This window comes from Leucoraja erinacea, chromosome 3, assembly GCF_028641065.1.
Source record: "Leucoraja erinacea ecotype New England chromosome 3, Leri_hhj_1, whole genome shotgun sequence".
Taxonomy (NCBI): Eukaryota; Metazoa; Chordata; class Chondrichthyes; order Rajiformes; family Rajidae; genus Leucoraja; species Leucoraja erinaceus.
The window spans coordinates 90,200,794-90,225,430 of NC_073379.1; the positions used below are offsets into that span (position 1 = coordinate 90,200,794).

The 24,637-nt window shown below is 43.4% G+C and overlaps 1 protein-coding gene across 2 annotated transcripts in view; it reads right to left on the reverse strand.

The window, feature by feature from the left end:
* Positions 1-24,637, reverse strand: part of commd10 (COMM domain containing 10) — a 100,407-nt gene that overhangs the window by 60,243 nt on the left and 15,527 nt on the right. For both annotated transcript variants that reach the window (XM_055633162.1, XM_055633160.1), the window contains one exon: positions 23,660-23,815. In XM_055633162.1, coding sequence (XP_055489137.1) covers positions 23,660-23,815 — 156 coding nt within the window. The remainder of the gene's footprint in view (positions 1-23,659; positions 23,816-24,637) is intronic.

A 24,637-nucleotide genomic window follows, 5' to 3' on the forward strand; every position in this document is an offset into this window, starting at 1 on the left:
GCCTAAATTCTCCTAAAATAATTACTCCAATGGTTGAAGACAACATGGTATGTGCAGTCCAAATTTGCACAAGTGACATTAATGAGCATTGTATGCCATCTAGTGGCAATAAGTGTTCAGCAACATTCACACAGAAAATAGAACAGAACAGTACAAAATAATACAAAGGATACAAGGGACATTTATTATCACATACACCAATTGGTGTAGTGAAATTTGACGCCATTGCAGCACACAAATAAAGATAAGACACAACATCAAAGAATTTAACAGTAAACATAAAAACATCCCCTCACAATGGTTCCCACTGTGGGGGAAGGCATCAAAAGTCCAGTCCCATCCCCTGTTCACCCATAGTCGGGCCTATTGAGGCCTCCGCAGTCGCCGCTACGGCAGCCTGATGCTTCAGGCCCTCTCGCCGGATGATGAAGCTCTGGCTTCGGGTGAACACTCTCAGCGGCTCAGAGTGTCTGGAGCGGCTGCTTCCTCCCCGGAGACCGCGGCTCCCGAAGTCCACGGGCCGCGCCAGTCCGAGCTCCGACACTGGCGACCTCGGTGTGAAATCCCAGGCTCCGCGATGTTTAAAGCTCAGCGCCGCCCGCGGCTGGAGGCTCCACAGACCGCAGCTCCACGATGTTGGAGTCGCCTGTCATAGCACTCTGGAGCTTACCGCACGGCGACCCGGGTAAGGCAAAGCCCGCTACACGATGGTGCCTCACCGCTGTGCCGCCGCCGAAGCTGAAGTCCTGGCCGGTCCCGGCAGGAAACGCCGCTCCAGACTGTTGGTAGGCCGCGAGGAAGGGGCAAAGATGCGGCTCGGAGAAAAGCCGCATCTCCGACCAGCTAGGGACTGAGAAAAATAGTTTCCCCCTTTCCCCCCCTCACATAAAAAGACTAAAAGACCTCCAGAACAAACGCTTTTAACTTGTAGTGGCCTGGTCAAGGTCAGGAAAAGACCGGACGCCAGGCGGATTCAAAAGAAGCTTTTTAATTCCAACAGTTCAAGAACACACACCGACACTCTTATCTCTACCCCTCGGGAGTCGACCGGTAAACCCCATGTCAGACCTACGCCCCTGTCCCTCAATCGTCGAGGGGGGTGATCCAAGGAGTGGCCTACCCCCCAGGGACCGCCACAGGACCCCCCCCCCCAAGTATCCGAGGTACGAAACGGACAGGACGGCGTACACGATGGCCAGACCGGGTGCACACTATGCTCGGACCCGGAACAGGCGCCTGATCAACAAGTCACTAAAAATAGTTAAAAAGGGTGAAAAGACTAACAGCTGTTGGCAGGGCAGCCATACTCGATGGTGCCCCCTACAACATAGAACCAGGTCCTTTGGCCCACAATGTCCGTGCTGAACCTCAGCCAGCAAACGATTCATATCCTTCCGTTCATTGCATATGCACGTGTCTTTCTAAAAGACTATTGTATGCCTCCCACCACCACCTCTGGCAGCACATTCCAAGCACCTACCACTCATTGGAGAAAAAAGACATGCTCCACACGTCTGCTTTAAAGATGAGAAAAACAATTTTCACACAGAGAGTGGTGAATCTGTGGAATTCTCTGCCACAGAAGGTAGTTGAGGCTAGTTCATTGGCTATATTTAAGAGGGAGTTAGATGTGGCCCTTGTGGCTAAGAGGATCAGGAGGTATAGAAACATAGAAAATAGGTGCAGGAGTAGGCCATTCGGCCCTTCGAGCCTGCACCGCCATTTGATATGATCATGGCTGATCATCCAACTCAGTATCCCATCCCTGCCTTCTCTCCATACCACCTGATCCCTTTAGCCACAAGGGCCACATCTAACTCCCTCTTAAATATAGCCAACAAACTGGCCTCAACTACCTTATGTGGCAGAGAATTCCACAGATTCACCACTCTCTGTGTAAAAAATTATTTCCTCATCTCGGTCCTAAAAGTCTTCCCTCTTATCCTTAAACTGTGACCCCTAGTTCTGGACTTCCCCAACATCGGGAATAATCTTCCTGCATCTAGCCTGTCCAACCCCTTAAGAATTTTGTAAGTTTCTATAAGATCCCCCCTCAGTCTTCTGAATTCCAACGTGTACAAGCCGAGTCTATCCAGTCTTTCCTCATATGAAAGTCCTGCCATCCCAGGAATCAGTCTGGTGAACCTTCTCTCTACTCCCTCTATGGCAAGAATGTCTTTCCTCAGATTAGGAGACCAAAACTGTACGCAATATTCCAAGTGTGGTCTCACCAAGACGCTGTACAACTGCAGTAGAACCTCCCTGCTCTTATACTCAAACCCTTTTGCTATGAATGCTAACATACCATTTGCTTTCTTCACTGCCTGCTGCACCTGCATTCCTACTTTCAATGACTGGTGTACCATGACACCCAGGTCTCGTTGCATCTCCCCTTTTCCTAATCGGCCACCATTCAGATAATAGTCTACTTTCCTGTTTTTGCCACCAAAGTGGATAACCTCATATTTATCCACATTATACTGCATCTGCCATGCCTTTGCCCACTCACCCAACCTATCCAAGTCACCTTGCAGCCTCCTAGCATCCTCCTCACAGCTAACACTGCCCCCCAGCTTCGTGTCATCCGCAAACTTGGAGATGTTGCATTCAATTCCCTCATCCAGATCATTAATATATATTGTAAATAGCTGGGGTCCCAGCACTGAGCCTTGCGGTACCCCACTAGTCACTGCCTGCCATTCTAAAAAGGACCCGTTTACTCCTACTCTTTGCTTCCTGTCTGCCAGCCAGTTCTCTATCCACATCAATACTGAACCCCCAATACCATGTGCTTTAAGTTTGTATGCTAATCTCTTATGTGGGACCTTGTCGAAAGCCTTCTGGAAGTCCAGATATAACACATCCACTGGTTCTCCCCTATCCACTCGACTAGTTACATCCTCGAAAAATTCTATAAGATTCTATAAGATTCTTATAGAATTCTGGGACTTCATCAGTAGATTAAGATGATGTAAATATTTCTGTATGGAGAGAAGGCAGGTACGGGATACTGAGTTGGATGATCAGTCATGAATGGCCTACTCCTGCACCTAATTTCTATGCTTCTATGCTTCCTCTAGCAGCTCATTGCAGATATGGACTACTCTCAGAGTGAAAAAAGTAGCCGAGGTCCCTTTTAAATTTTCCGCTCACCTTAAGTCTATGGTCTCTAGTTTTTGAATCTATACTTTAGGGAAAAGACAGGACATTCTTATCCTCGACCTCATGATCTTGTATACTTCAATAGAGTTACCCCTCAGCTTCTAACATTGAAAAGAAAAAAGTCCTATCCAACTTTCTGTAACATAAGCCCACGACCAGGTAACATTTTGGTGAATCTCTTTTGCACCCTTCCCAACTTAACGACACACAGTACTCCAAGTGTGGTCTCACCAACAATTTTTTACAGCTGCATAATGATGTCCATGGTTGAATACCCTTCCCAATGAAAGCAAATGTACTTCACTACATTGTCCATCTAAATCACCACTTTTAGAGAGCCATGCACCAGTATTCCAAAATGTTTCTGTTCTACACTCTCCAAGGCCCTACCATGTGTAAGTTGTGCTCTGGTTTGGCATATCAAGTGCAACAACTCGCACTTGTCAGAGATAAATTCTATTTGCCCTTCCCTAGACTACCTTCTCAATTAATCGAGATCTTGTTATAAACTTCAGTAACCTTCCTCATTATCTACTATAGCACCAATTTTGAAGTCATCTGCAAATTTACTTGCAATGTTAACTACATTATCATTGAAGTAATTCATGTATATAGCAAAAATCAGTGGACCCAGCAATGACCCCTGCGGCACTCCATTGGCCACAGGCCTCCAAACAGGAAAAACAACTCTCCACAGCTACAGTTTGACTCCTTCCTCCAAACCAATTTTGAATCCAAATCGGCTCAATGCATTCTAACAGACTGGCCCCTCAAGTGGGATCTTGTCAAAGGCCTGGCTAAAGTCCAATTTCCCCACCTATGACTCAGGCTCACTGTCCTGTAGATCCCTGGTTCCCTTTGCTGCCCTTGTTAAATAATAGTACATTACCATCCTTGGGTATTCTGGGACTTCATCAGTAGATTAAGATGATGTAAATATTTCTGTAAGGTTTTCCATAATTTCCTCCCTAACTTCCAAAATGGTCCAAGGATTTACTTGATCAGGCTCCAGGGATTTATGAACCAGGCAGTAAAGAAAGCAAATGGTATGTTGGCTTTCATAGCAAGAGGATTTGAGTATAGGAGCAGGGAGGTTCTACTGCAGTTGTACAGGGTCTTGGTGAGACCACACCTGGAGTATTGCGTGCAGTTTTGGTCTCCAAATCTGAGGAAGGACATTATTGCCATAGAGGGAGTGCAGAGAAGGTTCACCAGACTGATTCCTGGGATGTCAGGACTGTCTTATGAAGAAAGACTGGATAGACTTGGTTTATACTCTCTAGAATTTAGGAGATTGAGAGGGGATCTTATAGAAACTTACAAAATTCTTAAGGGGTTGGACAGGCTAGATGCAGGAAGATTGTTCCCGATGTTGGGGAAGTCCAGGACAAGGGGTCACAGCTTAAGGATAAGGGGGAAATCCTTTAGAACCGAGATGAGGAGAACTTTTTTCACACAGAGAGTGGTGAATCTCTGGAACTCTCTGCCACAGAGGGTAGTTGAGGCCAGTTCATTGGCTATATTTAAGAGGGAGTTAGATGTGGCCCTTGTGGCTAAGGGGATCAGGGGGTATGGAGAGAAGGCAGGTACGGGATACTGAGTTGGATGATCAGCCATGGTCATATTGAATGGCGGTGCAGGCTCGAAGGGCCGAATGGCCTACTCCTGCACCTAATTTCTATGTTTCTATGTTAATGCAGTTAAAAAACACCTATATCAAAACATTGGTCTAAGACATCATAACTGTTGTTTCAATTCCTTAGCTTCCATGATCCTCTCCTAGTGAAAACAAATGAGAAGTATTTATGTAATATCTCCCCCATCGCCTTGTGGTGTTACACACAGACAGTAATGCTGATCTTTAAGGTGATCTATTCTTTCCCTAACCACCTTTTTACTTTTATCTGTAGAAATTAGATTTTCCTTTACCTTGCCAGTCAGCTCCATTTCATGCCCCTTTTCTACCTACTTGATTTCTTCTCACATGTACTCCTACAATTCTTATATTCGAGGAGGGATTCTCTTGATCCCAATTGCCTAAATCTGATGGATGCCTCCTTTTTCCTGACCAGAGCCTCAACATCTTATGTCAAGCATGGTTCCCTAAACCTGTCAGCAATGCCCTTAACCCTACCTGGAACACGCTGCCGTGTTCTATCACTAACTCTTAAAAGTCTTCCACTTGAAAGCCATCCTCTTACCTGCAAACAGACTCCTCAAATCAACATAGAATAGTACTTTCGGCCCACAGTGTCTGTACCGAACATGATGCCAAGACCAACTCATCTGCCTGCACAAAATCCCTCCATTCACTGCAAATCCATGTGCCTATCCAGAAGTATTTTAATATCATCAAATCTGCCTCCACCCCCATGCCAGGCACTGCATTCCAGATTCACCATAATGTAAAAAAACTTGCCCCACACAACTCCTTTAAACTTTGCTCACTCACCTTAAAGTTATGCCCTTAAGTATTTCCTGGGAAAAGGGTTTGGATTATCTACCCTATCTTTGCCTCGTAATTGTATATACTTCAATCAGGTCTCCCTGCAACCTCCGGAATTCCAGAGAACAATCCAATTTTGTCCAACATCTCCCGATGACTGATACTCACTAACATCACACCTGCAAGATCCTATCTAATGCCTCCAAAAGGGGCTTTATCCCAATTTAGGACTTTAACTTGTGGACCATTCCTATCTTTCTCTCTAACTACTTTATAACTAAAAGAATTACGGTCACAAGTAATTACGGTCCAAATATATCCTACTTCAAAAAATAATTTGAAACTCAGGGCTCATAAAACGTAGTCATCTATACAAATAAACCCTTAAGTCGCATCGCACATATTCCCAAGTTTTCATTTTTTGTAAACCCTATTTGCCTCCTGTTTCCCCTGCCTTTATATATTCTTTCATGAACATTTGAATTGTTATTCCTGCTGTTCCTTGTGTCAACCTTTGAAAATGTCTAGACTGATTAAATGATCTTTAAATGTCAATTTTATGAATATTTTCTTAAAAGATTATATTTAGCCCAATGTGTAATCAAAAAATAAAAAAGCTGTTACAGTAATTGCTGAATGTTACCCTTATGAAGTCAATCTAGATGCAATATGCTTAGCTACAAAATATAGGGTATGTTCCAGTCGCAAAATGTAAAGTGTATTTGATCCTTAATTAAAAAAAACACTACTGCGAAGCTGAGAGACACTTCAGCAAACCAAACGTTTAAGGTTTATGGAATTCTTCACTAAATTAATTAGTCCTTTGGTGATAAGGTTTTTAGCCCAGTGTGTCCAATTACTTAGACCTCACTACTCAGTACCAAACACCTGAACTAAGCTACACTCTCAAACTTCCAGATATCATCTTCTTCCCTCACAAAGAAGGCTTATACATATTACAAGGTAGAAAATACATGCACCCATATTGAGAATTAATGCTTGTACATATTAAATGCTAGAAAAGTAAGCACACAGCAAAGAGTAGACGGAAGCCAGAGGATTGGGAAACTTTCATATGACAACAGAAGGTCAGGAATATAAAGAAGGACAGTAAAAGCTTCTTTAGATATGTTAAATGGAAAAAGAGTAGCAAAGTCAAATGTGGGTCCCTTGAAGGCAGACACGGGTGAAATTATTATGGGCAACAAGGAAATGGCAGAAGAGTTGAATAGGTACTTCGGATCTGTCTTCACTAAGGAAGACACGAACAATCTCCCAGATGTACTGGAGTACAGAGGATCTAAGGAGGTAGAGGAACTGAACGAAATTGTCATTAGGCAAGAAATAGTATTGGGTAGGCTGATGGGACTGAAGGATGATAAGTCCCCTGGGCCTGATGGTCTGCATCCCAGGGTCCTCAGGGAGGTGGCTCTAGAAATAGTGGAAGCATTGGTGATCATTTTCCAATGTTCAATAGATTCAGGATCAGTTCCTGTGGATTGGAGGATAGCTAATGTTACCCCACTTTTCAAGAAAAGAGCGAGAGAGAGAGAGAACGGGGAATTACAGACCAGTTAGCCTGACTTCGGTGGTGGGAAAGATGCTGGAGTCAATGATTAAAGAGGTAATAATGGGGCATTGGATAGCAGTAAAAGGATTAGTCCAAGTCAACATGGAATTTATGAAAGGAAAATCATGCTTGACTAATCTTCTGGAATTTTTTGAGGATGTGACAAGTAAAATGGATGAAGGGGTGCCAGTGGATGTAGTGTATCTAGACTTTCAGAAAGCCTTTGATAAGGTCCCGCACGGGAGACTAGTGACTAACATTAGAGCACATGGTATTGGGGGTAGGGTGTTGATATGGATAGAAAATTGGTTGGCAGACCGGAAGCAAAGAGTAGGAGTGAACGGGTCCTTTTCAGAATGGCAGGCAGTGGCTAGTGGAGTGCCGCAAGACTCGGTGTTGGGGCCGCAACTGTTTACCATATATATTAATGATTTGGAAGAGGGAATTAGGAGCAACACTAGCAAGTTTGCGGATGACACAAAGCTGGGTGGCAGTGTGAAGTGTGAAGAGGATGTTAGGAGGTTGCAGGGTGACCTGGACAGGTTGAGTGAGTGGGCAGATGCAGTATATCCAGGTTATCCACTTTGGGGGCAAAAACAAGGGGGCAGATTATTATCTCAATGGGGTTAGGTTAGGTAAGGGGGAGGTACTGCGAGATCTGGGTGTCCTTGTACATCGGTCACTGAAAGCTGGCGTGCAGGTACAGCAGGCAGTGAAGAAAGCTAATGGAATGTTGGCCTTCATAACAAGAGGATTTCAGAGGAGTAAAGAGGTTCTTCTGCAGTTGTATAGGGCTCTGGTGAGACCACATCTGGAGTATTGTGTACAGATTTGGTCTCCTAATTTAAGGAAGGACATCCTTGTGATAGAGGCAGTGCAGTGTAGGTTCACGAGATTGATCCTTTGGGATGGCGGGACTGTCATATGAGGAAAGATTGAAAAGACTAGGCTTGTATTCACTGTAGTCTAGAAGAATGAGGGGTATCTTATAGAAACATATAAAATTATAAAAGGACTGGACAAGCTAGATGCAGGAGTAATGTTCCCAATGTTGGGCGAGTCCAGAACCAGGGGCCACAGTCTTAGAATAAAGGGAAGGTCATTTAAGGCTGTGAGAAAAAATGTTTTCACTCAGAGAGTTGTGAATTTGTGGAATTCCCTGCCACAGAGGGCAGTGGCAGCCAAATCACTGGATGAATTTAAGAGAGAGTTAGATAGAGCTCTAGGGGCTAGTGGAGTCAAGGGATATGGGGAGAAGGCACTGGTTATTGATAGGGGACGATCAGCCATGATCACAATGAATGGCGGTGCTGGCTCAAAGGGCCTCCTCCTGCACCTATTTTCTATGTTTCTATGTAAAATACATGCACCCATACTGAGAAGTTTCACAATGACCTTTTGTTACTACACTGCTGACTGCACTTTGGTATGGGACACTTTGCCAAAGCAAAACTCAACCCAGTGCAGAATCATCACTGCCACCTGAAATCAAAGAACATCAACATCCTGCATACCCCACTGCAACATCACCAAACATCCCACGAGCTGTGGCCAACAAAGGAGGAATGCTATAACATGTCTGACAACACATGTAGCCTACAAGACCACTGAGACCACACTGTAGGACATGAAGGGGCAGCACGGTGGCACCACGGTAGAGTCGCTGCCTTACAGCGCCAGAGACCCAGGTTCAACCATGAGTATGGGTGCTGTCTGTACAGAGTTTGTACGTTCTCCCCGTGACCATGTGTTTTTTTTCCCAGGTGCTCTGGTTTCCTCCTACACTACAAAGACATACAGGTCTGTAGGTTTATTGTATTCAGTAAAAATTGTATATTGGCCCGAGTGCGTAGTGTGTGCTCGTGTAAGGGGAGCGCAAGTTGCTTGGACTCGGTGGGCCTGTTACCATGCTGTATCTCTAAACTAGCAGCCAGTGAAACCTGACAGAATTTGACAGTGGGGTCCAGATGGGCATTTGGGCAACTGAACAACCTCTTGCAGGAGAAAATAAAAATCTGGAAGATGCTAAATCTTCTCCATACCCATCAACATGTCAAAAGCCAACATAGTGAAATGGGATACCAAAACAGAAAATATTGGAAAACCTCAGCAAATCAGGCAGCATTTTTGGAAAGAGAAACTGTCAATATTTCAGGTCTGTGACCCTTCATCAGATCTGGGGGAAATGGAACATTACTGCAATAACCATGGCTGCAGCAAGGAACAGACAGAGCAAAAAAAAAAACAATCTGCCCATTACTCTAGGATGGTTCATGAATGGTTCAGGATACTGTAGAGGCTTATCAGAAGCTGAGCTCTGCCAATGGAAGGTATATAACTCTGGCAAATCATTTAAAGAAAACACCATGAGCTAATGTTTCCTCTGAGGAATACTTTGCAGTATTTTTGCTTCACAATCCAAATCAATGGTATATAGCTGCACGGAGAGGAGACAATAAACAAACTGGCGACACAAGAGATTGCAAATGCTGAAATCTTGACCAAAAAACAAAGTGCTGGAGGAACACAGCAGGTCAGGCAGCATCTGTGGAGGGAAATGGACAGTCACCAACCCAAAACTTGTCCTGCTCATTTCCAAGTGGGTCAAACAATATCCGTGGAGACAGAAGAACAATGGAATGATGTTAGGGTCACGATCAGAAACATCAGCCATTCCTCTGCATCCATCGATGTTGCATGAACCCCACCCAGAGCTCATCCAGCAGTTTGCTTGTTGACCCATAATAAGTTTGTTGGAGATGAATTGCAGAATTATGGCAGAAGAGATTGAACATTATGGCAATGAGATTGGGCACTGACAAGGTTTGTTTGACACTGATTTTTATTGACATTGGTTGTGCCATAGATCCATTGATGAGGATCATAGCACACCAGACATTGGCCACTGAGCATAAAGCAAACATGTTTTTCACAAAGCCATTTGAGCTTTCCAATTAATACCAAGTGCATCAATAAGAACCTCTGATGACACACAGTGCACCAGCAACACTTCAGCCATGTACCCTGATGTAAGCTAATAACATAAAATAGCTGTACTGTAAAATCTAGCTTTATTTACTATCTGCAGTAAACTAAAAATCAAGAAATATATTAACAATGTGTTATTATAAATGCTTAACACAGTTAACGGATTTGTTCAAAAGGTTCCCCAAAGCAGTTCATGGACTGATGTCCCTATTTTTATAGTTAAACCTGTTCATAATGCTGAGGATTCCAAAGGTGCAGATTTCTGATCAAATATCCAGCCAGAGAAGGAGGCACTGCTCTGAGTAATAAAGTGATGCAATGAAGCACTTCCAGTGGCCAAAGTGTATTTGGAAACAATTATCACAATTTATTAACAGTAATGGAAAATGAAATATAAAATTATTCAACCAGAGGAGCAATAATTAGAATCACAGATTAGTAATGTGACTTCAAAAATAATAGATTGGGTACACACCAGATACATCCCTGCAGAAGAATATCTGAACTGGAAAACCTGATACTAGAGATAAATTCCTGGATTCTGCTGCAATGCTGACAACTGAATTACCTGGTTTTGCAGAGATAAGTTTGTGAATCCAATAGCACTTTTGCAGGCTGCACTGTTTGAATCCTTTATAATGGAATTTAAAAAAAATTACCTGCACTAAGTGGCTATTTTGGTTCTCATCTTTTAGTTTCACGATTGAAGATTCAGAAAATTATATCCCATGTCAGAAAAGGTCTAAGTAAATTTTAGTGTTGTTATAAATTATAATTACTGCTTAGAGAAGTCTATCCCTAAAATCTAATGTTTTATAATGTCCTTAATTACATTTCAAAATTCAACGCATTTAAAAATTAATAAATAAATAATCAATCTGAAGAAGTGTCTCGACCTGAGGAGGATGCTAGGAGGCTGCAGGGTGACTTGGATAGGCTGGGTGAGTGGGAAAATGCATGGCAGATGCAGTATAATGTGGATAAATGTGGGGTTATCCACTTTGGTGGCAAAAACAGGAAAGTAGACTATTATCTAAATGGTGGCCGATTAGGAAAAGGGGAGAGAAGGTTCACCAGACTGATTCCTGGGATGTCAGGACTTTCATATGAAGAAAGACTGGATAGGCTCGGCTTGTACTCGCTAGAATTTAGAAGATTGAGGGGGGATCTTATAGAAACTTACAAAATTCTTAAGGGGTTGGACAGGCTAGATGCAGGAAGATTATTCCCGATGTTGGGGAAGTCTAGAACATGGGGTCACAGTTTAAGGATAAGGGGGAAATCTTTTAGGACCGAGATCAGAAAAACATTTTTCACACAGAGAGTGGTGAATCTCTGGAATTCTCTGCCACAGAAGGTTGTTGAGGCCAGTTCATTGGCTATATTTAAGAGGGAGTTAGATATGGCCCTTGTGGCTAAAGGGATCAGGGGGTATGGAGAGAAGGCAGGTACAGGATACTGAGGTGGATGATCAGGCATGATCATACTGAATGGTGTTGCAGGCTCGAAGGGCCGAATGGCCTACTCCTGCACCTATTTTCAATGTTTCTATGAAACGTCACCTATTTCCCTCGCTCCATAGATGCTGCTTCACCCGCTGAGTTTATCCAGCATTTGTGTCTACCTTCAATTTTCCAGCATCTGTAGTTCCTTCTTAAACACTCTAACCGTCCATTATTTACCCATCACTATAAAGTGCTCAGCATGTCACTGCAGTAAATAGGGAGAGGACGGAGAGAAATAACAGAGATTAAGTAGGTATCGCATCAAAGCAGTTCCTCTTCATACATATTGCCCCTTTTTAGTAAATAATTAATGTAGACTAATATCCCAAAGTTATATTAGTTTGCATTGGTGTAGTTGGAGAATCTATGAATGATCCCATGCGCTAAATAGAAGATAATGCTGCTGCTGATGCGGAGGCTGCTACTGCGGGTCTGCGGACGGCGGCACCGGGAGCCCGCGGATCCCTGGGGGGAGACTGCAACGGCGAATTCTCCCGCCCGTGTTGCGGGGTTGAAGAGCTCCTGGAGCGGGGCCTGACACCACTGCCCCGCGCGGCTGGAATGGCCGCGGGACTTTGCGAGCGCACACCGGGGGCTCCAACACCAAGACCCGGTGTGCGACCTCGCACCACCCGGCGTGGCTTCAATGGCCGCGGGACAATCGCCATCGCCAGCCGGGGGCTTTGACTTTGACTCTGACATTCGGGGGTAGGGGGGGGGGGGGGGGTGCAGGGGAGAGATAAGTGTTTTTGGCCTTCCATCACAGCTATGTGATGGATGTTTATGTAAAATGTAATTATGTTGTGTCTGGGGTCTATTTGTGTGTAATGTATGGCTGCAGAAACGGCATTTCGTTTGGACCTCCAGGGGTCCAAATGACAATTAAATTGACTCTTGACTCTTGACTCTTGATAATGAACAAGAGCATTGTGGTTACCAGAGCATGGATCTAAGAAACCTACCTCTACAATTGCTAACAGCTGTGCAAGAATAAGTTCAGGCCACAACATACATGATAAGATTGGCATATAGTCACAACACCTCGCTTGGAAAACTGGTTGCAACTTTGTAATTTAAAACAAATCTCAAGAGCAAGCAGCCCTCCAACTCACTAAAGATAATGAGAGCCACCAGCTGGTTCTCAATGCATTACCATCACAAATACCTGACAATTAAAAGATGTCCGGGTAAATACCCTTACCAGAGATAAATGGACAACGAAAAGCAATTGGTGAAAAATATAAACACAATGGAGACATATGACCAAAACAACTAATATAACATAAAACATAGAGACAAAATACTGGAGTGACTCAGCTGGACAGTTGGTATCTCTGGAGGAAAGGAATAGGAGACGTTTTGAGTCAAAAGACAATAGACAATAGGTGCAGGAGTAGGCCATTCGGCCCTTCGAGCCAGCACCGTCATTTAATGTGATCATGGCTGATCATCCCCAATCAGTACCCCGTTCCTGCCTTCTCCCCCTATCCCCTGACTCCGCTATCTTTAAGAGCCCTATTGAGCTCTCTCTTGAATGTACCCAGGGAACCGGCCTCCACCACCCTCTGAGGCAGAGAATTCTAGACTCACAACTCTCTGTGTGAAAAAGTGTTTCCTCGTCTCCGTTCTAAATGGCTTACCCCTTATTCGTAAACTGTGGCCCCTGGGTCTGGACTCCCCCAACATCGGGAATACCATTCCTGCCTCTAGCGTGTCCAAACCCTTAATAATCTTATATGATTCAATAAGATCCCCTCTAATCCTTCTAAACTCCAGAGTATAGAAGCCCAGCCGCTCCATTCTCTCAGCATATGACAGTCCCACCATCCCGGGAATTAACCTTGTAAACCTATGTTGCACTCCCTCAATAGCAAGAATGTCCTTCCTCAAATTAGGGGACCATAACTGCACACAATACTCGAGGTGTGGTCTCACTAAGTACAGAAGGACCTCTTTGCTCCTATACTCAACTCCTCTTGTTATAAAGGCCAACATGCCATTTTCTTTCTTCACTGCCTGCTGTACCTGCTTCATTTACTTTCATTGACTGATGAACAAGGACCCCCAGTTCCCCTTGTAGTTCCCCCTTTCCCAACTTAACACCATTTAGATAGTAATCTGCCTTCCTGTTTTTGCTACATTTAACCTCACATTTATCCACATTAAACTGCATCTGCCATGCATCTGCCCACTCACCCAACCTGTCCAAGTCACCCTGCATTCTCATAGCATCCTCCTCACAGTTCACACTGCCACCCAGCTTTGTGTCATCTGCAAATTTGCTAAAGTTACTTTGAATTGCTTCATCTAAATCATTGATGTATATTGTAAATAGTTGCGGTCCCAGCACCGAGCCTTGCGGTACCCCACTAGTCACTGCCTGCCATTCTGAAACGGACCTGTTAATCCCTACTCTTTGTTTCCTGTCTGCCAAACAATTTTCTATCCATATCAGCACACTACCCCCAGAACCTAGTGCCCTTATTTTGCCCACTAATCTCATATGTGAGACCTTATCAAATGTTTTCTGAAAGTCCATGTACACTACATCCACTGGCTCTCCCTTGTCCATTTTCCTAGTTATATTCTCAGAAAATTCCACAAGATTAGTCAAGCATGATTTATCCTTCGTAGATCCATGCTGGCTTGGACCAATCCTGTTACTGCTATCCAAATGCACCGCTATTTCATCTTTTATAATTGACGTCAGCATCTTCCCCACCACCGATGTCAGGCTAACTGGTCTATAATTCCCTGTTTTCTCTCTCCCGCCTTTCTTAAAAAGTGGGATAACATTAGCTACCCTCTAATCCACAGGAACTGATCCTGAATCTATAGAACATTGGAAAATTATCACCATTGCATCCACGATTTCTAGAGCCACTTCCTTAAGTACCCTGGGATGCTGACCATCAGGCCCTGGGGATTTATCAGCCGTCATCAGTCTACCCAACACCATTTCCTTCAGTTCCTCCGTCACCCTAGATCCTCTGGCCACTAGTATATCAGAAAGATTGATTGTGTCTTCCTTAGTGAAGACAGATCCAAAGTACCTGTTCAACTCATCTGCCATTTCCTTGTTCCCCATAATAAATTCACCTTTTTCAGTCTTCAAGGGTCCAACTTTGGTCAAAACTATTTTTTTTCCTCTTCACATACCTAAAGAAGCTTTTCCTATCCTCCTTTATATTCTTGGCTAGCTTACCTTCGTACCTCATGTTTTCTCCCCGTATTGCCTTTATAGTTCTCTTCTGTTGAAACTCTCAGACTAGTTATAACACAAATTTGCTTCAAAAATTGAATGCTTTATGGGCATTGAGATATCTAATTTAAATCTTACAACTCGCTGGATTAAAATACACAAATGATATTGAGATTGCACCTCATATAACGGAACATGTGTTTAGCATAAACTCTTGGGTGACCTTCGAATGGCTTGAGAGGCAATGAAAAGCTGGCCAAAGCCACTAATCTAAGTGTCCTCTCATTAACTCTCATCATTAACTGCCATTCACATTGGACACAAACTAAGGAGATTGTCAAGAGCCAATCACATTGGCAGTTGCAGAGTCATATGTACTCCAGAGTAGGTAAAGACAACAGATTTCATTCCTCGAAGAACATTATTGAATTGCAACAATCCACTAGTTACAAATGATTAGCTTTTGGTTTATAATTCCAGATTTATTAATTAATTGCCATGATAGGATTCAAGATCTTATCTCTGAATCAATGGTTCAGAGCTCTGACTATTAGACCAGCATCTTAGCCACAATATTACAATCACCATATCACCGCTAGCACTGAAGTTATGTCTTTATTTTTAGATAAGATTCAGAACTCGGCTCATTCCCTATCAAATGCTGCCAAGCTCTCACTGACATTTTTCAGAACATTCAATAGACTCGTGTCTCTTGGTTGAATTTTCCTATTTATTTATTTATCCAAGGCCAGCAAATATTGTTCATCCCCAAAGATGTGATTGCTGTTCATCTCACTCTTGATGAATAAATAACAAAGTTGCTAAAAGGTCAACCTGAGCACATAACCCGACTGCAATTATACTCCTTAAGGGCCTGTCCCACTTACTCGTTTTTTTCGGCATAGTCGCAGCAGGTGGCCGGAAATTTTTAAAATGTTGAAAATCCAGCGACGAGCAGAAAAAGGCACAACTCTTTGGGCCACTACTCACGACCATACAGGCGTCGCCCCGCGACATGTTGTGAATAGTGGCCCAAAGAGTCGTGTATGGTCCATGATCTCTTCTGCAGTATATATCCTAACTTACACATATCATATCTGTGAAAGCGGCGACGAAATTTAAAGGATTTGAGGAAGAATACTTTTGCCCAGAGGATGGTTAAAATCTGAAACTCGCTGCCTGAAGGGGTGGAGGAGATAGGCACTCACAAAATTTACTATGTTTTATATGACACAATGTGAGTAATGTTTGAAGCGCCATGGCAAAAAAGGCTAAAGTTCCAGTACTGAGAAATGGGATCAGGAGAGATGGGTGATGGCTGGGATTTACACTATGGACTGAAAGGCCCAATACCATGCCGTGTGATTCGATGACTATATTTTTTAATGTATCATTGAATACACTTTCTACTACTATACACACCAGAAAAAATGTACCCTCAAGAAATTCAATTATACCTGCGTAGTTTCACATTCATCAATCACAATTAAACAACCTGACAACGGTTAGTGCTTAAAGCTCATAGAAATAAAATACTTCCTTCAGTAAGAAATGGAACGGTAGGCAATATTTCAGAAAGTAATTGAACGGTATTTGCCAATTTAAGCAGAAGGGAAAGCAATAAAAGTGCACACATCTGTCTTGGCGGCGCGACTCACCCGTTGCAGCGGCCCCTACAGCCTGTCTGTCTTTTTTTTATTTTTTGTCTAGTTAAATGTAGTGTTGGTGTTTTTTAATAGTATTTTTAAATGTGTAAATGTGGGGGGCGGGGGGGGGGAGGGGGAAACTGTTTAAATCTCTTCCCTGTCCGGGAGACCCGACTTTTTCCCTGTCGGGTCTCGGCTGTCGTTGGGGCCTAGCACCGTGGAGCAGCCTCCAACCTGAACGACCCGGGGGCTCCAGTCCCGGAGACTGCGGATCTGCGGACTACTCACCATCGGGTGGCCGGCCTCGGAGCGTGGGGAGCGGCGGTGACTCGCTGCTGCGACTCGACTCCTGGGGCTCGGAGGCTCCAGCAACGCAGCCGCAGGTCCGGTGGACTGGGACATCGGGAGCTCGCGGGTCCGGAGGGAGAGACCGCTTCCCGGAGCTCCCGCAACGCGACTTCTCCAGCCCGTGTCGCGGGGTTGGAACGACCCGGAGCGGGGACGTACGTCGCCCGGCGCGGCTTCATGGCCGTGGGACATTCCAGCGCCCGCCGGGGCCTCCAACATTGTGACTTTCAGACCGGGAGCGGGGCCGTAAATCGCCCCGCGCGGCCTAAAATGGCCGTGGGACTCATCATCGCCCGCCTGGGGCTTGGACATCGGGAGAGACACGGAGAACAGGGGAGAGAAAAGACTTGCCTTCCATCACAGTGGCTTCACTGTGATGGATGTTTGTGTGAATTTAATTATGTGTATGTCTGTAAGACAGTGTCTTTGTTTGTATGGCTGTGGAAACAACATTTCGTTTGAGTCTCACTGGGGCTCAAATGATAATAAATTTGTATTGTATTGTATTGTATTGTAACAGAATAACCTGCCTGGCATAAATCCATTAAATGCACAACAATTTAGATCTGAATGCATAATAATGAATTGTTGCAGCTGATTAGCAAAAAGTATGTCAAATAGTACCACAGGGCAGTTTACCCCTTTATAATCATTTTTATTTACCTCAGAATCTTCACTAGTAATTCCAAGTTCAAGAACAGCATGGGGGGACTTCATTTTTTGCTTGCAGTGACTGCCCCATTTCGAGGTTAAAACACCATCCAATTTTTTCAAGCTGCAAGCATGAACAGTTTTGGCAGATTAAGTACATTTTGTTGCATCTATAGTCTAACACTGCTAAATTTATTATAGCACATAGCCCAATTTACTGTGCCTAACATCAGGGGAAACCTACTAGCTAAGTAGGCAAATTTATTTCCATTATGGCATCGATATATTTGGGACAATTTATATCATGGTAAATTTACTAGCTATGTATGAAAAATCATTTTGAAGAGTGGTTTATAGCATCTAAATATTTAGAGCAATCAACATGTTAAAGTTAGCCATGTTCAACCACAATGAGTAATATTGTTCAATTAAAGTTTATAGAAAAGAGAGTGTGGTGTAGAAAAAGTTGTTACTTTGCTCACTCATTGATGTTAGACATTACTTCCTAATAAACGTTCACTTTGCATACATGTCTGCAAGACCAAACATTCAAAAATGATACACAATAATCATTTGGGCTCATAGATCTCTTTTCTAATTAATGAATTTAAACCTGCAACATTTGCATGTTTTAACAGAATAATGCCTGATGATTTGAGACAACCAACATTAAAATTTGGTGTCGGATATGAAGAGAAGGAGTGAAATGTAAAGCCTCAGGGTGTGATATTGGTGGAAGGAAACCGAGGGGATTGGAAAGAGGGGCGATCAAACGAAAAAGGCATCTGAAAAGGAGCCACTTTGAGAACATTAAATACCATAGATGAGGTTTAAAGAACACATAACAATACAACCATACAACCCAAGAGCAGGCCCTTAAGCCCAAAATGTCTGTACCATCCCCAAAATGCTCTTCCACTGTAACACAAGTTACCTGGCCAGGCTCATTTCACAACACAAGATCCAATATGTTCCCTTTTTGGGTTGGATTATCCAAATACTTTCAAGAAATCCTCTTATTTTTAAGGTCTTTCCATATTGCGTCAACAGACAAACCCACCAGTATGTACTTTCTGAGTGCTCCATGACAGACTCCCTGATTAGTAGCAAAACTCAGTCTGAGGAAGGGTCTCGACCCTGAAGCGTCACCCATTCTTTCTCTCCAGAGATGCGGCTTGTCCTGTAGAGTTACTCCAGCATTTTTAGTCTACCTTCAGTGTAAACCAGCATCTGCAGTTCGTTCCTACACAACTCCTCCACCTCTTTGTTCTCCCGCCCGACCACGTCTTAAACATCGAAACCCTGAAACATTAAATAGTGACCTTCTCGCAACCACGTTTTCGCAATGGCCACAATATCATAGGTCCTAGCACCAATCCAGAAAAGAATACTGCTTGCATTGAATTAAACACAATTCAGCCCATCAACATCACCATATACCTTTGCATTTTCCTCTCTGTCCTATCTTTGAGACTTATTGGTCCTAATCTCTACCTTCCCATCAATCCTTCCAATTTCATACCTACTCCTCTGGCTCCTACCCCTCACTGCCTCCCCCCCCCCCATCCAGTTTCGGAATCATCCCATCCCACTTGTATAGGTCACCTCTGCTGCACAAGAGATCCTAATGGACTAAAAATCTGAATCCATGCCCCAACACATAAACCACGCATTTGTCTACCCTATCTTCCTATTTCACTTGCACCTGACACTGGGAGTGATCCAGAGATTACTACCCCTGGGTGTTTTAATCTTCTGCCTAACCCTATATTCACTTCACAGGATCTCATCCCTTTTTCCACCCATGTCATTTGTGCAAATGTGCACAACAACTTCTGGCTGCTCGCGCTTCCCTTTAAGAATGTCTGCAATCTCTCAGAGATATCCTGGATCCTAGCACCAGGGAGACAAGGCAACACCTTTCCCCTACCCCTACAGTGCTTCAGAACCAGGCTCGAAGCTGCAGACCAGACCACTGCTCTCCTCCATAATTGTTTGCAAAGTCATGGAGTCATAGAGTGATATAGCTTGGAAACAGGCTGTTCGGCCCAACTTGCCCACACCAGCCAACATGGACAACTATACCAGTCACAACTACCTGTGTTTGGTCCATATCCCTCCAAACCTATCCTATCCATGCACCTGTCTAACTATTTCTTAAACGTTGGGATAGTCCCTGCCTCAATTACCTACTCTGGCAGCTTGTTCCATACCCCTCCACCTTTTGTGTGAAAAGGTTACCCCTCAGATTCCTATTAAATCTTTCCCCCTTTACCTTAAACCTATGCCCTCTTGCCCTCAATTCACCTACTCTGGCAAGTGACTGTGCATCAGCCCAATCTATTCCTCTCATGATCTTATACACCTCTATAAGATCACCCCTCATCCTCCTGCGCTCCAAGGAATAGAGTCCCAGCCTCTCTCAATAGTTCAGAGCCTCTCGTCCTGGCAACATTTACGTCCTCGTAAATATTCTCTGTACCCTTTCCAGCTTGACAACATCTTTCCTATAACATGGTGCCAAGAACTGAACACAATACTCTAAATGCAGCCTCACCAATATCTTATACAACTGCAACATGACCTCCTAATTCCTATATTCAATACTCTGACTGTAAGGGCCAATGTGTCAAAAGCCTTTTTAACTACCTTATCTACCTGAGACTCCACCTTCGTAGAACCATGCACCTGCACCCCTAGATCCCTCTGCTTCACAACACTCCTCAGAGCCCTACCATTCACTGTAGATCCTGCCCATGTTACAATGCCCTCCATAATGTTTTGGACAAAGAACCATCAATTATTTATTTGCATCTGTACTCCACAATTTGAGATTTATAATAGAAAAAAAATTGCATGTGGTTAAAGTGCACATTGTCAGATTTTAATAAAGGCCATTTGTATACATTTTGGTTTCAGAAATTACAGCATTACTACCATCAGCAGTTGTATCATCAATGAAGATAAGTGAGCCAGTACCTTCAGCAGCCATATATGCCCAGGCCATAACACCCCCATAACATCCTTTCCATCATGTTTCACAGATGAGGTGGTATGATTTGGATCTTGGGCAGGTCCTTCTCTCCTCCATACTTTGCTCTAGCCATCACTCTGATATAAGTTAATCTTCATCTCATCTGTCCACAAGACCATTTTCCAGAACTGTGGTTACTCTTTTAGGTACTTCTTGGCAAACTATAACCTGGCCATTCTATTTTTGTAGCTAACCAGTGGTTTGCATCTTGCAGTGTAGCCTCTGTATTTCAGGTCATGAAGTCTTCTGCGGACGATGGTCACTGACAATTCCACACCTAACTCCTGAAGAGTGTTTCTGATCTGCCGGACCAGTGTTTGGGTTTTTTCTATATTATAGAGAGAATTCTTCTGTCATCAGCTGTGGAAGTCTTCCTTGGCCTGCCAGTCACTTTGCGATTAGTAAGCGCACCAGTACTCTCTTTCTTCATTATGATGTTCCAAACAGTTGATTTTGGTAAGCCAAAGGTTTGGCTGATGTCTCTAACAGTTTTATTCTTGTTTCTCCATCTCATAATGGCTTCTTTGACTTTCATTGGCACAACTTTGGTCCTCATTTTGATAAACAGCAATAAAAGATTCCAAAGGTGATGGAAAGACTGGAGGAAAGACTAGGTGCTCAGAGTTCTCTTATACCTGCATTAAGGAGGTAATTAAACACACCTGAGCAATTACAAACGCTTGTGAAGCCATGTGTCCCAAACATTATGGTGTCCTGAAATGGGGGGGCTGTGTATTAACACAGCTGTAATTTCTACATGGTGAAACCAAAATGTAAAAAAATACCCTTTAATAAAATCAGACACTTTAACCACATTTTTCAACCATGATTTTTTCTATTACAAATCTCATATTGTGGATTACAGAGGCAAATAAATAAATTATGGGTTTTTGTCCCTAACATTATAGAGGGCACTGTATACTTCCCAAAGTAGAACGCCTCACATTGTTCTGTATTAAATTCCATCAACCATTCCTCAGCCCACCTGGCCAATCGATCAACATCCTGCTGTATTTTTTGATACCTAATTTCAATATCTGCAAAACCACCCACTTTAGTGTCATCTGCAACCTTACCAATCATGTGGTCTGCATTCTCATCCAAATCATTGATATAGATGACCAACAGTAATGAGAGCAGCACCAAAATCTGAGGCACAATATTAGTCTCAGGTCCCCAGTCCGAGAAGCAACCTTCCACCATCACACTCTGCTTCCTTCTATGAAGCCAATTTTCTATCCAGTCAGCTATCTCTCCTTGGATCCCATGCGATCTAACCTTCCAGAGCAGTCTACCATGCAGAACCTTATTGAATGCTTTGATGAAGTCCATATATACATCTACAACTTTCCACTCATCGATCTTTTTGGCCAAGTCTTCAAAAATCTCTTATTTGTGAGACACGACCTCCCACGTACAAAACCCTGCTGACTATCCATAAACGCCCTTGTACGTTTGAATGCCTGTCCATCCTATCCCACAGAATACTCGCTGGTAACTTTCTAATTATAGATGTTATGTTCACTGGCCTATAGATCCCAGTATTTTCCCTACCGCCCTTCTTGAATAGAGGCACAACATTTGCCTCCCTCTCGTCTTCCACCACCTCTTCTGTATTTAATGACGACTCGTAAATTTCAACCAGGGCTCCCACATTTTCTTCTCTGGTCTCCCACAATGTCCTTGGATTTATCTGATCAGGCCCTGGAGATTTGTCTACCTTCATACATAATAGTACCTTCAGCACCTCTTCGACCGTAACATTGACTGCTCTCAAGGCACTTCCATTGATTGCCCCAAGTTCATCTGTCCCCCTGTCTTTCATCAGTGTCAGATGACACTGTGGTAGTGGGCCTGATCTCAGACAATGATGAAAAGGCCTACCGGGAGGAGGTGGCTAATCTGGCACTCTGGTGTCAGGACAACAGCCTCCTCTTGAACATCAAAAAAACTAAGGAGCTGATCGTTCTGTTCCATTCTGTTTAGTTTGTTTGGTTGTTTGTTTGTTTGTCTTTTTGCACGAAGTCCGCGAACATTGCCACTTTTCATTTCACGGCACATCTCGCATGTATATGTGGCGAATAAACTTGACTTGACTTGACTTTCTTCTCGGTAAATGCAGAGGAGAAATACTCATGGAGAATCTTGCCCATCTTCTGTGGCTTCCACACAGAGGGGTCCCACTATCTCTCATTACCCTTTTTCCCCTTTAAGTATTTATAAAAGCTCTTGAATTGTCCGTAATGCTATCTGCCAGAGTTATTTCCTGGCCTCTTATTGCCCTTCTGATTTTCTTTTTTACTTTGCTCCTTATTTCTCAAAACTCCTCCAGGGTTACACTTGATCCCAGCTGCCTATGCGTCCTTCTTATTCTTGACCAATGCCTTAAAATTCCTCGTCAGATACGTATTTGTCTTTAATGGTTCATGTGGACACATGGCGAAATGTGACAAATATAAAGTAATTCTACAAAGGTCCATGATCTATTCTTTCTTATCACCTCTAATACGTCAAGTCAAGTCACATTTATTTACATAGCACATTTAAAAAACAACTCTCGTTGGCCAAAGTGCTTTACATTTGTTATAAAAATAGTATAAACAAACAAACTACATACATACTGTATATCCCTCGCTCAGTGGACGTCAGGAAAGGCTTGGGAATATAGATAAGATTTTAGTCTTGACTTAAAGGAGTCGATGGAGGGAGCAGTTCTGATGGGAAGGGGGATGCTGTTCCACAGTCTAGGAGCTGCAACCGCAAAGGTGCGGTCGCCCCTAAGCTTATGCCTAGACCGCGGGATATTCAGTAGCCCCAAGTCGGCTGATCTGAGGGACCTGGAGGTGGAGTGGTGGGTAGAAGACTTTTAATGTAGGAGGGGGAAAGCCCATTGAGTGCTTTGTAGACATAGAGGGTCTTGAAATGTATAATAAGTACTATCAAATAAATCACTAATTTCCTTGTAGATACAGTAATCTCTTTGGTGATAATACCACGGCAAATACACATCAACGTACATATTTTTGGATATTTATGTAGCATCTAATTTATTTTTGAAAGAGAAATCCTCATCTCTATTACATTTTGATCTGTAGGCTTGTTCTTACCCTTTTAGGAGCAAAAGTATTTTGCCTCAATTTTTCAATGAAATCTTGACCCATATTTGTCCAAGCCTGGGAAAAAGCCTCTGCCTTCTCCTGATTCAGGTGGATATTTTCTAATTGTTGCTGAAGAGCAGTAGGTTTCACATTGTAGTAGGCTGCCTGGTGAGAAATGACAAAACCACAGTGAAACACACATTTAAGATCAAATAATTTAACGCAAATTAATTACAAATGCATTTGTATGCTTTTTTTGAAGCAGACACTATTTTCAAAATTATTGATAGTGCTTCAACTTCTTACTGTCACAAATTACGCTTATTTGATCCCAATATAATTTTTATAGCCACTGTAAATAAGCTTGTGCTTAGAAAGAACTTGAAACTGAAGCAATAAAATGATCTTGAAACATTTAGTATTTTTACTTTGTCAATTTGGACAAAATGTTTCCTACATCATAAAAGTGATTTGACATCAAAATTTAGTGGAGGTTATTATTGAAGCCTTGCAATTGATATGCCTTTTTTTCCCTGCTTACCGTATTTCCCGGCAATGAAGGCGCTATTTTTTACCCAAAAATAAGGCGCGAAAATATACCTGCATCTTGGAGGCCGAAGGTTAGGTTGTTAGCCAAGAAAGATAGACTGGGCTATCCCTCAAGAATGATGTTGCCAAGTCTATCCCTCATTGCTGGCAGCTGATGGGAAGTGGCTGTAAAGTGGGAAGCGGCTGTAAAAAAGACAGCACCGCTGGGGGGGGGGGGGGGGGGGGGGGGGGGGGGGGAGTGTTCCTTTCACAGCTGTCTGGGGAGCCTGACCCGGGTCAGCACGGCCTGGGCGGCACAAATTGGCGGGGAGGGTCTGGGAGTTGCGGGGAGGGCAGGAGCGGTGAGAAGGAGAGGATCGCGGATCATGCCAGCAACTCACTCAATCATCGCTACCATGGCGCCCCGGGCGCTACAGCCAGTCCCGGGGCGGGTGACCT